Source organism: Salmo trutta, chromosome 25, assembly GCF_901001165.1.
Source record: "Salmo trutta chromosome 25, fSalTru1.1, whole genome shotgun sequence".
NCBI classification, from domain to species: Eukaryota; Metazoa; Chordata; class Actinopteri; order Salmoniformes; family Salmonidae; genus Salmo; species Salmo trutta.
In genome coordinates, this window is record NC_042981.1 from 23,929,506 (window position 1) to 23,942,468 (window position 12,963).

General features: G+C 42.8%; 1 protein-coding gene across 1 annotated transcript; it reads left to right on the plus strand.

Moving 5' to 3' along the window:
• The first annotated feature begins 774 nt into the window (after positions 1 to 774).
• LOC115161797 (XK-related protein 6) lies at positions 775 to 6,880 on the plus strand. The gene is made up of 5 exons (XM_029712574.1): positions 775 to 977; positions 1,101 to 1,550; positions 4,793 to 4,998; positions 5,098 to 5,515; positions 5,650 to 6,880. Exons 1-5 carry the CDS (start codon positions 775 to 777, stop codon positions 6,140 to 6,142), a joined length of 1,770 nt encoding a protein of 589 aa, XP_029568434.1. The 3' UTR covers positions 6,143 to 6,880.
• The last annotated feature ends 6,083 nt before the right edge of the window (positions 6,881 to 12,963 follow it).

Genomic DNA, 12,963 nt, shown 5'->3' on the forward strand with positions numbered 1-12,963 from the left:
TCCTCTGGCAGGGCTCACACACACACACACACATATGTTCTGGGTGATTAGGCTGGCTGAGCTATTGGCCTGAAGCCTGCTGAGGGAGAGAAGAGAGGGGGGTTGGGAGAGAGAGTGTATGTACAGATGTGCAGATGTTGTGTCTAGTCTTGCCGCTAGGAGGCGGAGTGTGTGTGAGTGCGTTCTGACCTGAGCTGAGCAGCGCAGAGGGCTCAAGCAGTGAGGTGGAGCGGACAGCTCATAGGCTGCTGTGGTGTATGTGTGACAGGTTGAGAGACAGGCTGGGAAAGGCTGAAACGCTACTACAGCTCCGCATGGATGAGGATTAATTCACTGGCTTTTCACACACTCATGTCTCAGCACACACACACACACGTCTCTTAGCTGGGAGATGCTGCATTACGTCATAACAAGCCACTGTCTCCCTAGATGACCGTGGTGAGAACAGCCATGTAGAAGATGCAGAGGGAGCGAGAGACTGGGAGATGAAGAGAGGCTGGAGGAGGAGAGGAATAGGAACGGATTCAACCGCTGCCACTGGTCGCAAGGGGCGCCTGGTAGGAGAGGGGATAGAGTGTTTCCTAGAAAGGAGGAAGGGAGAGGAGGAGGAGGGAGAGGGGCAGCCGCCTTCGTGCGGTGACCGGCTCTGATGGCTCCCCGGGAGAGTCAGAGACAGAAACACCGCGGCTGGGGAGGGACAGGAGGTATTTGGGAAGTGACGTGGGATCAGAGGAGGGTGTGTTTTGGTTCGGGACGAGAGGAAAGGGGAGGAACATGGCAGCGCAGTCTGATGGAAGGGGAGGGGGAGAAACGGAGGAAGGAGTGGGGGAGGGGGTGTTTGATGGAGACACAGAGGAAGACTGTCAGCCTCTGGACTCTGCAGCTATCCACATCTGTCTCTGCTGTCACTCTGCTGTCTGCTACTGGGGCTGTCGCTCCAACTGCCTGGGAAACCTGCTGGGGAAACACACTACTGGGTAAGAGTGTGTGTGTGTGTGTGTGTGTGTGTGTGTGTGCGTGCGTGCATGCGTGTTATGATAATTGTCTCTGCTATTCTCATTTTGAGCCTTTTACCATTATTATTATGATCATTATTATAGAAGGATTGGGGGGACCGGAGTTGGCGGTGGTAGGAGTTTGAGGGAGACTCGCTGCCCGCCAGAGGAGGGACTGTGGCTGGACTGTCTCTGGTTGATCCTGGCTCTCCTCGTCTTCTTCTGGGATGTGGGAACAGACCTACTTCTCGCTGCGGACTACTATGCCAGACAGGACTATTTGTGGTTTGGCCTGACGCTCTTCCTGGTGCTGGTGCCGTCCATTGTAGTTCAGATACTGAGCTTCCGCTGGTTCGTCCAGGACTACAGCGGAGAGTGTCTGACCACCTGGCTGGGGACGGTGGACTGCAGCAGGGGAGGAGAGAGAGAAAAGCTGACCAGGCAAGGGCCAGCCGGCCACAGAGGGGTTTATCCTGGAACAGACCGGATCAAAGTTGCCTCAGTGTGGCTGTGGCAGATCACCATACACATTCTACAGCTGGGACAGGTCTGGAGGTAAGGACAGATCACCATACACATTCTACAGCCGGGACAGGTCTGGAGGTAAGGACAGATCACCATACACATTCTACAGCCGGGACAGGTCTGGAGGTAAGGACAGATCACCATACACATTCTACAGCCGGGACAGGTCTGGAGGTAAGGACAGATCACCATACACATTCTACAGCCGGGACAGGTCTGGAGGTAAGGACAGATCACCATACACATTCTACAGCTGGGACAGGTCTGGAGGTAAGGACAGATCACCATACACATTCTACAGCTGGGACAGGTCTGGAGGTAAGGACAGAGCATGCCCCCCTGTTCTCTCCTCCCCTCTCTTCTTCAATCAATCAAATTTAAATCAAATGTATTTTATAAAGCACTTTTTACATCAGCAGTTGCCACAAAGTGCTTATACCATATTGGGTAGGACACATTTGCCTTGCCACCCAATATGTCCTACCCAATATTCAGAATAGGTTGATTCATTCCTCCCAATAATATCTTTCAAATACTTTATTTTATTTTTTATTGGGTCGTGGGGCCCCCAGATAGCATATGAACATGTCAAAAAGCAATGGCAAAATTTGTAGAATTGCAGGAAATTAGCTTTAACTGTAAACTTTGGGCACAAAAAACTTTCCAACTCCTCCTCTTTCTCAAGTTTCAAACACAAAATGGGGTTTGCCGTTGGTGGTGAATGATGTAGCTACTTCGTTAGCTATGCTAGCCACTTGTAGCTAGTTAGTAACTCCTCCACTATGTGTTGACGTCATTTCACAGGATATGATTTTGGACGTAAGCTGTAGAGATCGGTACGAAATGCCACTTCTGTAGCCAAAATCTTATTCAGCAATTTTTTTTAAGCATTAAATGACCTGGTGTGATGGTGCATTGATCAGTTATACAGTTTAAAGGAATTATTTTTGTGTTTTTGCCCAAAGTCTAACTGTCCAGTGTTTCCAGATTTCTATGAAATATGACCTAGAATGAATTACAATATGAGTTTTTTTTAAATAGGAAGGAAAATGAAGTATGTTAAAACACATCTTTTCTGCGTTGGAATGGTGTGGGTGTACCCCAACAACAGAATGGTGTGGGCATATACCAGTCATTAAAAATGTTCATGCAAGTAGACCGCTGATTGGCCAGCTCATCCTCCTTAGGAGGATGACATCATCCTCTATGAGGAAATAGGAATTATTTTTGAAAAGGTCTGTTTGAGATACAAGTGTGAGAGGGTTTTTTTTTAAAGTGTTTTTTCTCCAATTTATGCTTTGGCCACAAATCCAAGTATAGGATGAGTCAACAACATTATTTGGGTATGAGTTATTAACTTTTAAAAGTGAGATTTACACTGGACAAGTTACTTTAAAACTGCAACATTTTTTCTCTGCCTCATGTCAAAATGTGAAGAATACCATGAGATAAGCTATAAAACAGCACATTTTTCTCTCTGCCACATGGAAGGATTTGTAGAATTGCAGGAAATTTGCTTTAAAACTGCTAAATGTTCTCAGACTCATGAGAAAATGTGTAGAATAGCATTATAAAACTGCACGTTTCTCTCTCTGCCCCATGACAAAAGGTGTTGAAATGCAGGAAGTTAGCTGGTTTCCTAAAAATATATTTATATCTATATTTTATTTTTTGGGGGGGTTGGGTGGCCTTCTACTTATCCTTCCACTTGTGCTGTGTTTTCAAAATACCACTCAAGAGAGGCATAATAAGTCATTTCAAACTGTGTAGAATTGCAGGGAATGCGTTTTAAAATGTCAAAAAGAAAATCCGGGGTGGACCACCAGGACCACCCTGTCTACTGTTCATCCCCCAATATCTACACCACAATTTACCCCTTGGCTTATACAGATACCCAGCCTAAAACTCCAGAGAGCAAGCAATGCGGAAGCACAGTGGCTAGGAAAAACTCCCCAGAAAGGCCGGAACCTAGGAAGAAACCTAGAGAGGAACCAGGCTGTGAGCGGTGGCCAGTCCTCTTCTGGCTGTGCCTGGTGGAGATTACAGGACTACATGGCCATTTAGGTCATTCTCCTCACTTCTCCTCTTCTCTCCTCCCTTCTCCTCTCCCATTCTCTATTATCTACTATCTAATGAAGTCCATGTGCTAGATCACATGTTAACCTCACCGTGTGTGTACAGGTGGAGAACAAAGAAGAAAGAGTATCTGCCGCTGACACACAAACACACAAAAAAATGCACGCACACATTGGAAGTCAGTGAAGGAGGTGATATTTAGGATGTGATTGGCTGTAAGTATTAGCTAGGCTACTCAAACCATACACTAAATGGCTTATATAATTAGCAAGGAAGGGCACATATGCAGAACCAGCACTGACCTGAATAAAGCTTCTTTTTTTTCACTCGGTAAAAACAGTTTGAACCTATTTGGGCTCAATCGATTTCCATCTTCTCTTGTGGTTTCTCTACACTCCCACTGTCTGTGTCTGACACAGCTAGATAATTAGCTGGATAGCTAACTAGCTAGCAGAGCTGATAGTCACAAGACTAGTTAGCCATCAAACTGGAAAAACACTACATCAAAACATCCAGACTGAACACCAAAGGTCAAAGGCATGCCACTCCACTCGGATATCCTGTGTGTACCCCCCCCCCCTCTCTCCTTCTCTCTCTCCTTCTCTCTCTCCTTCTCTCTCTCTGTCAGACTAATCTTTCATGGCCTAGGTGCCTGAGGGAGATGTTGAGTGGGCTTAAGAGCTAGTGTGTGTGTACGTTTGTAACAATCTCCCTAATAGAGTCTTTCCCAAAGAGTGGTGTGTGTGGAATGGTTCAGTCTGATTGAGTTAGATCACTGTGAGAAGGAGGGAGGGAGTAGAATGGACAGAAACACGCATAACAGAAGTGAAGGGGGGAGGGGAATGATGGATAGGGACATACCATTTTTTACCAAATTAAACTCTCTGTTGTGATGCGGCATCTTGCAGGTTTATCTGGTGAAATGTGTGCGTGCGTGCATGCGTTTCTACTGTATGTGGCCAGTGAATTATTGGTGTGGTATGAAATTAGCTCATATGATGCAGCCCAGATGGTTGTATGAGCATGTCTACGCACATGCTCACACATACACAAACACACAAGAGAAACACAGACACACACACACACACCCCACAAGCACATCCTGGGGCACTCAGGGTTTAATCTGATTCATTCTACACAAACCGTCTCTCTCTCTCTCTCTCTCTCTGCCATGATAATTGACCTCTGACCCCCAGGTATATCCGTACGTTATACCTGGGTATCCAGTCCCACCGTATGAAGGAGCATAAGGAGGCACAGAGGAGGTTCTACTGGGCCATGATGTTTGAGTACGCAGACGTCAACATGCTGCGGCTACTGGAGACCTTCCTGGAGTCAGCTCCTCAACTGGTACTGCAGCTCTGTATTATGATACAGCAGAACCGGGCTGAGACTCTACAGTGTATGTATACACACAGTTCACACACAGTTCACACACACACACTCACTGGTCAACTAGTATTACAGCTATCAAGATGAGTCACTCCATCTCTCTCCCTAGGTATATCTAGTCTAGGCTCTCTTCTGTCTCTATCCTGGGTGTTGGCCTCGTACCACAAGCTCCTGCGCGACTCCAGAGACGACCAGCGCAGTCTGAGTTACCGCGGTGCCCTCCTCCACCTTCTCTGGCGCCTCCTCACCATCTCCTCCCGCGTTCTCTCTCTCGCCCTCTTCGCCTCCCTCTTCCACCTGTACTTTGGCATCTTCGTGGTGCTCCACTGGTGTGGCATGGCCCTGTGGGTGGTGCATGGAGGAACAGACTTCTGTATGTCTCGCTGGGAGGAGGTGCTGTTTAACATGGTGGTGGGCATCGTCTACATCTTCTGTTGGTTCAACGTCAAGGAGGGACACACCAGGGGACGCATGGTGGCTTACTACTCTGTGGTACTGGCTGAGAACACACTGCTCACTGGACTGTGGTATGTAGACAGACAGATAGACACACACCTACAGTATGTGTTTTATCTTCGAATAGGTGTATCTCTCATGATTGTACAGAGACAAATGTGTGTGCGTGGATATCAAAACAGTTGTGTGTGTGTGTGTGTTACAGGTATGTGTATCGTGACCATGAAGAGACAGACAGCTACGCAGTTCCAGCGTTGTGTGGTGTCTACCTGTCCTTTGCGGGTGGAGTACTGGTGATGCTTCTGTACTACGGCCTTCTTCACCCCTCGCACACACACCCCACCCCGGCATCGACCTGGTGGGATGAGCTGCTGTGGGGTAACCCCTTGCCCCCCTCAGCTCCACCCACCCCAGTCCACCTGGCTGCCCCGTTTCACAGTGATGACATCATCGCAGAAGGCTGTCTGCCGGTGTTCCAGGTGCGTTTGGAGCCCCCCACCTCGAGGCGTTTCGAAGGTCCTCTGATAAAGATTGACATGCCCAGGAAACGTTACCCGGCCTGGGATGCTCACTACGTGGACAGACGGCTGCGAAGGACCATCAACCTACTACAGTACCTGACGCCTGCAGCCGCAGGCATTCGATACAGGGACAGACCTCTGCTCTATGAACTACTGCAGTACGAGTCTTCTTTCTGACACGTACACACATAGACAAACACACATATTTAAAAGTGTGCACATGTAACCGATGTGAAATGGCTAGCTATTTAGTGGTGCTCGCTAGTAGTGTTCAACCGGTGACCTCACCCGCTCTGACCTAGAAGTAGTTGTTTCACAGCTTTTGTGGAGTGACAGGTAACGATGCTTCGTGGGTGATGGTTGTCCATCTGTTCAGAGGGTCCCTGGTTCGAGCTCAGGTTGGGGCAAGGAGAGGGACGGAAGCGACACTGATACACACAAATGTGACTCTTCTCTCTGTTTTTATCTCTTCATCTCTGTTTTGTATTTCTCACTCTGCTGAGAAGACTGGATAGTGACAGAAGACAGCATGTCATGTTATTTTCACGTCTTCATGAATAATACTAAAAGATAATATGAAATTAGAAAAAATGTGAATGTAATATAAACAGCGGCCTGAAAGCTGTATCCTAGCTGGGAGTTTATTATCTTTAGTTTGGTTAGCTGGGAGTTTATTATCTTTAGTTTGGTTAGCTAGGAGTTTATTATCTTTAGTTTGGTTAGCTGGGAGTTTATTATCTTTAGTTTGGTTAACTGCGAGTTTATTATCTTTAGTTTGGTTAACTGGGAGTTTATTATCTTTAGTTTGGTTAACTGGGAGTTTATTATCTTTAGTTTGGTTAGCTGGGAGTTTATTATCTTTAGTTTGGTTAGCTAGGAGTTTATTATCTTTAGTTTGGTTAGCTGGGAGTTAATTATCTTTAGTTTGGTTAGCTAGGAGTTTATTATCTTTAGTTTGGTTAGCTGGGAGTTTATTATCTTTAGTTTGGTTAACTGGGAGTTTATTATCTTTAGTTTGGTTAGCTGGGAGTTTATTATCTTTAGTTTGGTTAACTGCGAGTTTATTATCTTTAGTTTGGTTAGCTGGGAGTTTATTATCTTTAGTTTGGTTTGATGGGAGTTTATTATCTTTAGTTTGGTTAGCTAGGAGTTCATTATCTTTAGTTTGGTTAGCTGGGTGTGTGATCTCTTTAGTTTGGTTAACTGGGTGTGTATTATCTTTAGTTTGGTTAGCTGGGAGTTTATTATCTTTAGTTTGGTTAACTGGGTGTGTATTCTCTTTAGTTTGGTTAACTGGGTGTGTATTATCTTTAGTTTGGTTAACTGGGTGTGTATTCTCTTTAGTTTGGTTAACTGGGTGTGTATTCTCTTTAGTTTGGTTAACTGGGTGTGTATTCTCTTTAGTTTGGTTAACTGGGTGTGTATTATCTTTAGTTTGGTTAACTGGGTGTGTATTCTCTTTAGTTTGGTTAACTGGGTGTGTATTCTCTTTAGTTTGGTTAACTGGCTGTGTATTATCTTTAGTTTGGTTAACTGGGTGTGTATTCTCTTTAGTTTGGTTAACTGGGTGTGTATTATCTTTAGTTTGGTTAACTGGCTGTGTATTATCTTTAGTTTGGTTAACTGGGTGTGTATTATCTTTAGTTTGGTTAACTGGGTGTGTATTCTCTTTAGTTTGGTTAACTGGCTGTGTATTATCTTTAGTTTGGTTAACTGGGTGTGTGTTCTCTTTAGTTTGGTTAACTGGGTGTGTATTATCTTTAGTTTGGTTAACTGGGTGTGTATTATCTTTAGTTTGGTTAACTGGGTGTGTATTATCTTTAGTTTTTAACTGAATGTGTATATATTTATATGTACAGAGATGTGTGTGTACTGTGTGTGTTGTGCCTGAGCTGTGAGTCATAGTAAATTATGTTTGCTTGTTTGTCTGCTCAGGAAGGCACAACATTACAGAACGTTAAGATAGACATGAATTGTGTAGAACAGATAAGATTTTCTGTCATGTAGAATATGGATATGTGATTCTCTTTCTGATGACCTCATCCCTGAGGTAGTCATGGTGACAGAGACCTTTACCTGACTATGTCTGACCATCCCTCCACCAATCAACACTAAGCCTTCCACCGATCAACTTTATATGATGCAAATATATATGAATATACAGTACCAGTCAAAAGTTTGGACACACCTACTCATTCAAGGGTTTTTCTTTATTTTACTATTTTCTACATTGTAGAATAATGGTGAAGACATCAAAACTATGAAATAACACATATGGAATCATGTAGTAACCAAAAAAGTGTTAAACAAATCAAAATATAGTTTATATTTTAGATTCTTCAAAGTAGCCACCCTTTGCCTTGATGACAGCTTTGCACACTCTTGGCATTCTCTCAACCAGCTTCACCTGGAATGCTTTTCCAACTGTCTTGAAGGAGTTCCCACATATTCTGAGCACTTGTTGGCTGCTTTTCCTTCACTCTGCGGTCCAACTCAATTGGGTTGAGGTTGGGTGATTGTGGAGGCACATCTGCTGCAGCAATCCATCACCTTCCTTCTTGGTCAAATAGCCCTTACACAGCCTGGAGGTGTGTTGGGTCATTGTCCTGTTGAAAAACAAATGATAGTCCCACTAAGCACAAACCAGATGGGATGGCTTATCGTTTCAGAATGCTGTAGTAGCCATTCTGGTTAAGTGTGCCTTGAATTCTAAATACATCACTGACAGTGTCACCAGCAAAGATCCATCACTCCTCCTCCTCCATGCTTCATGGTTGGAACCACACATGTGGAGATCATCCGTTCACCCACTCTGAGTCTCACAAAGACACGGCGGTTGGAATCAAAAATCTAAAATTTGACCTCATCAGACCAAAGGACAGATTTCCACCGGTCTAATGTCCATTGCTTGTGTTTCTTGGCCCAAGCAAGTCTCTTCTTCTTATTGGTGTCCTTTAGTAGTGGTTTCTTTGCAGCAATTCGACCATGAAGGCCTGATTCACGCAGTCTCCTCTGAACAGTTGATGTTGAGATGTGTCTGTTACTTGAACTCTGTGAAGCATTTATTTGGGCTGCAACTTCTGAGGTGCAGTTAACTCTAACTTATCCTCTGTAGCAGAGGTAACTCTGGGTCTTCCTTTCCTGTAGTGGTCCTCATGAGAGCCAGTTTCATCATTGTGCTTGATGGTTTTTGCGACTGCACTTGAAGAAACGTTAGAATTTCTTGACAGTTTCCGGATTGACTGACCTTCATGTCTTAAAGTAATGAAGGAATGTCGTTTCTCTTTGCTTATTTGAGCTGTTCTTGCCATAATATAGACTTGGTATTTTACCAAATAGGGCTATCTTCTGTATACCGCCCCTACTTTGTCATAACACAACTGGCTGTCTCAAATGCATTAAGAAGGAAAGAAATTCCACAAATTAACATTCCAGGTGACTACCTCATGAAGCTGGTTGAGAGAATGCCAAGAGTGTGCAAAGCTGTAATCAAGCCAAAGGGTGGCTACTTTGAAGAATCTCAAATATAAAATACACTTTGATATTTGAGGTTATTACTTTTTGGGTTATTACATGATTCCATGTGTTATGTCATAGTTTTGATTTCTTAACTATTATTCTACAATCCAGAAAATAGTAAAAATAAAGAAAAACCCTGTAATGAGTAGGTTTGTCCAAACTTTTGACTGGTACTGTATATATGTGAACTTTATTTGTTAACTTCATTTGGTGCAAATATATATGAACATAATATGAACTTATTTTTTTGGCAAATATATATGAACATATATGAACTTCATATGGTGCAAATATATATTAACTTTATTTATAAAAGCAATAATACACTTGAGCGTATGCATTTGGAGTCACAAGTGGACTCAGCATTCTACATTTGACCTTTAACCTCTCTCTGTTTCTGTTCTGGGTCAAAAGTAACAGCAGGTAAAGGGTCTGAACTTTGTAGCCAAAGTTTGAGACGCAATCGGTTCAGAGATTAGGCTGTATTGATCCAGGTTCATATCAGAAATGAGTTTTATAAAAAATAAAGTCAATCAGGACACCAGGCTGAGCTGGAGCCAGCTCTTATCAGCACAAAGCAGGTTAAAGGTACACTGCAATATGACATCATCATATGGGTCAACTTCCTACTTACAGAAATCAACAGTAAAATTAATTTCTGCCAAGACTGACAGTATTGGCACTGCCACTATAGTCTCAATGGAAGGTACAGTACACATTGAGAGGGAACAGATTTGGAAATCCCTCTGCTGTGTTGGGATGAATATTTTCCCAAAACTCTAACAAGTTTCAATATCGGGAATAATTAATATTTATCCCGACAGTCCCAGGAAATACCCCAAAAATCAGAAGTGCCCATTTAAAGCGTTTAGTCACAATGCCAGGGTTATCCCTAAATAAGAGGGGCGCTGCGCCACCTTGTCGGCTTGGCTGTGGCACTATGTAAAGATTTCAGAGAAAATGATATTTAGTCATGATAGAGTAACTATCTTTGATCACCAATGACGTGAATTGCAAAACAGGCCGTTCATAAATTCCGAGCGTTATCATGTTATCAATTCAGAGCATTTCAGCTGTAGGCCATCTCGACACAGCGCATCCCGAGTATAGCGTTGTCGAATCATACAAACGTTGTAACGGCAGTCAAATGACCAAAGTTGCTAAACTTGCTAGATATCTCCTATATTTGGCAAAATTGAGTTGATATTTATACAGATAGCGCAATAATAACGGGCAGATGACGAGTGGAAATAGTTTAATTATCAAGGTATCAACTCGGTTTTAAAAATATCCATATCTACTCTGATCACACATTCTCTACCGAAGTTCTTATATCGGCAGCAAGTACGAGACATCTCAGAGAATCGGGGGAAATGTTCTAGTGGTATTTTGACATGCATAGGCGAGAGACGTGACTTGATAATGTAACCTATGGTTTACATAATAAAGTTAGGAATTTTCACACGAGATAGGTGTCAGAATTTGGGGTTTCAGTGGGATTGAGAATGGTTAGGAAAACAGCCTAGGCTCCAGGACAGGACAAGATAGAATTTTCCCTCACGTCTCTCTGAATTGTTAAGACTTCATGTCTGTGACAGAGATGCCCATGCATTTTGTGGAACTGCATTAGTGCGACAAAGGGGGAAAATGTTGTAATTTCTCGGGTGTTGTCATAAAAAATATTTGCGGGCCAGTCCCTGGATCCCAGCTACCCATCATAATCACTACCATTGTGTATGACGACGATGTCATATTGTTGAATCTACCTTTAACCAAACTTAACATGGATGTATTGTACAGGTGTGATATAGAAGTTATGACATAAGTCATTACTTCCTTTGAACTCACAGGACCCCCTTGAAAACGACTTAGTTGGTTCATCTCAAGGAGTTTAATAAATAAATATATTAGTGTTTTTATTTGGTGAGGGTTTACATTTTTCTAATGTTGATGTGTCCATGTCCCTCAGCTTGGACATATCTCTTGTTGCCCCTAGCAATATTGATAGTAGTTATGTACTGCTGATTTATGTTCTTCCATTTAGAATGTCCAAACTGAATGAGAATTATGAAAACAGTGTTTAATAGGACCTGGGTCTGCTGTATCTGGGAGTGTCCAGAGGGGTATATTACAAAACATTATCAATCAATTAGCCAGCTAACTTTGATAAACAACTGTTGATTTTTTGGTTCATTAAGAAAGCTAAACATAGTGATGTCTTTTTGGTTGTAGAGTCCATTAGACCGTCCCCATTTCAAGCTTACACCCCCCCCCCCCAAAAAAGGTATTTAAAAATATTCAGGCAAGTTAACTGGCTAACTCCTTGATCTAGCTTTGTAGTATACCCCTCTGGAGGGTTCAACGGGCTAACGAATTGATCTTTCTTGGTGACATACCGCTCTGATGCTAATGTTTGGAGATTGTCGCACTAAAGTTGATGTTGTGAGATGGATTATTACTGTAACATTACCTCCTGAAAAGACTATTAACCTGTGACAATTCAGACATACTATGAGATACCACAGAGATAGTAGTAGTATCTATAGCGATATTGGTAATAAGAGATAAGATAACCCATATTTTAAAACATGTAGTTTCATCAGAATATACAAATGTTACACGAGTCAGTATCTATTTAATTTTATATCTTTGCATTTTAATACATTATGTGACTGAAATGAAGAATATATAAACTGTTCAAACCCAACATGTGTGGTTGTGTTCTTTCCCCTTCTCTCTCTCTCACACACACACACACACACACACAACAATTATATCCAGTGTAATGATTAAGCATAGATGCTTTGTAAAATAATGATACAATGTGGACACAACATTTAGGTTTCCTTTATACTTTCATATGTCAGTCAATGACAATATGAGCAGAAACACCCTGAGGACCAGTTCAGAAGCCACCTGGAGGCGGGCGGTTGACATAGTAACAGTAGAGTTACTGTACAGTAACCATAATAACAGCATATTAATCATAGTACTATGGTATAGTAACCATAGTAACAGCAGATCTTCGACTTCTCTACACCGATACACACACATGCAGGCACACACACACACACACTGGCACAAGCACACACAGTGGCTTGACAAGAGAATCAGACAAACTGAAACTGTTTTCCTTCAAATAACTTATTTTCAGATAAAGGACCTGAATCGAACAGTATAGCTTGTCTGTCTCCTTTTAACACTACAGGAAACCATAGAGTACCAGAGCTATAGCTTATCTCAGCACACACACACACACACGTTTCTGCCGTAACAAACAGCAGAAACACAGCTTCAGTCCTGTTTCTGACTCCACCGCCTGGCTCAGCAGTCTACAGAGTAGCTAACCAAACCCATCACTGCTGTTCAGACAATTACTACTGCTACTTCTGCAATATAGCGCTACTCTTTATGAAATAAACCTTCAAAATACACATTTACATCCCTTTACCAGAAGCTCTCCTAACAAACATGTATTC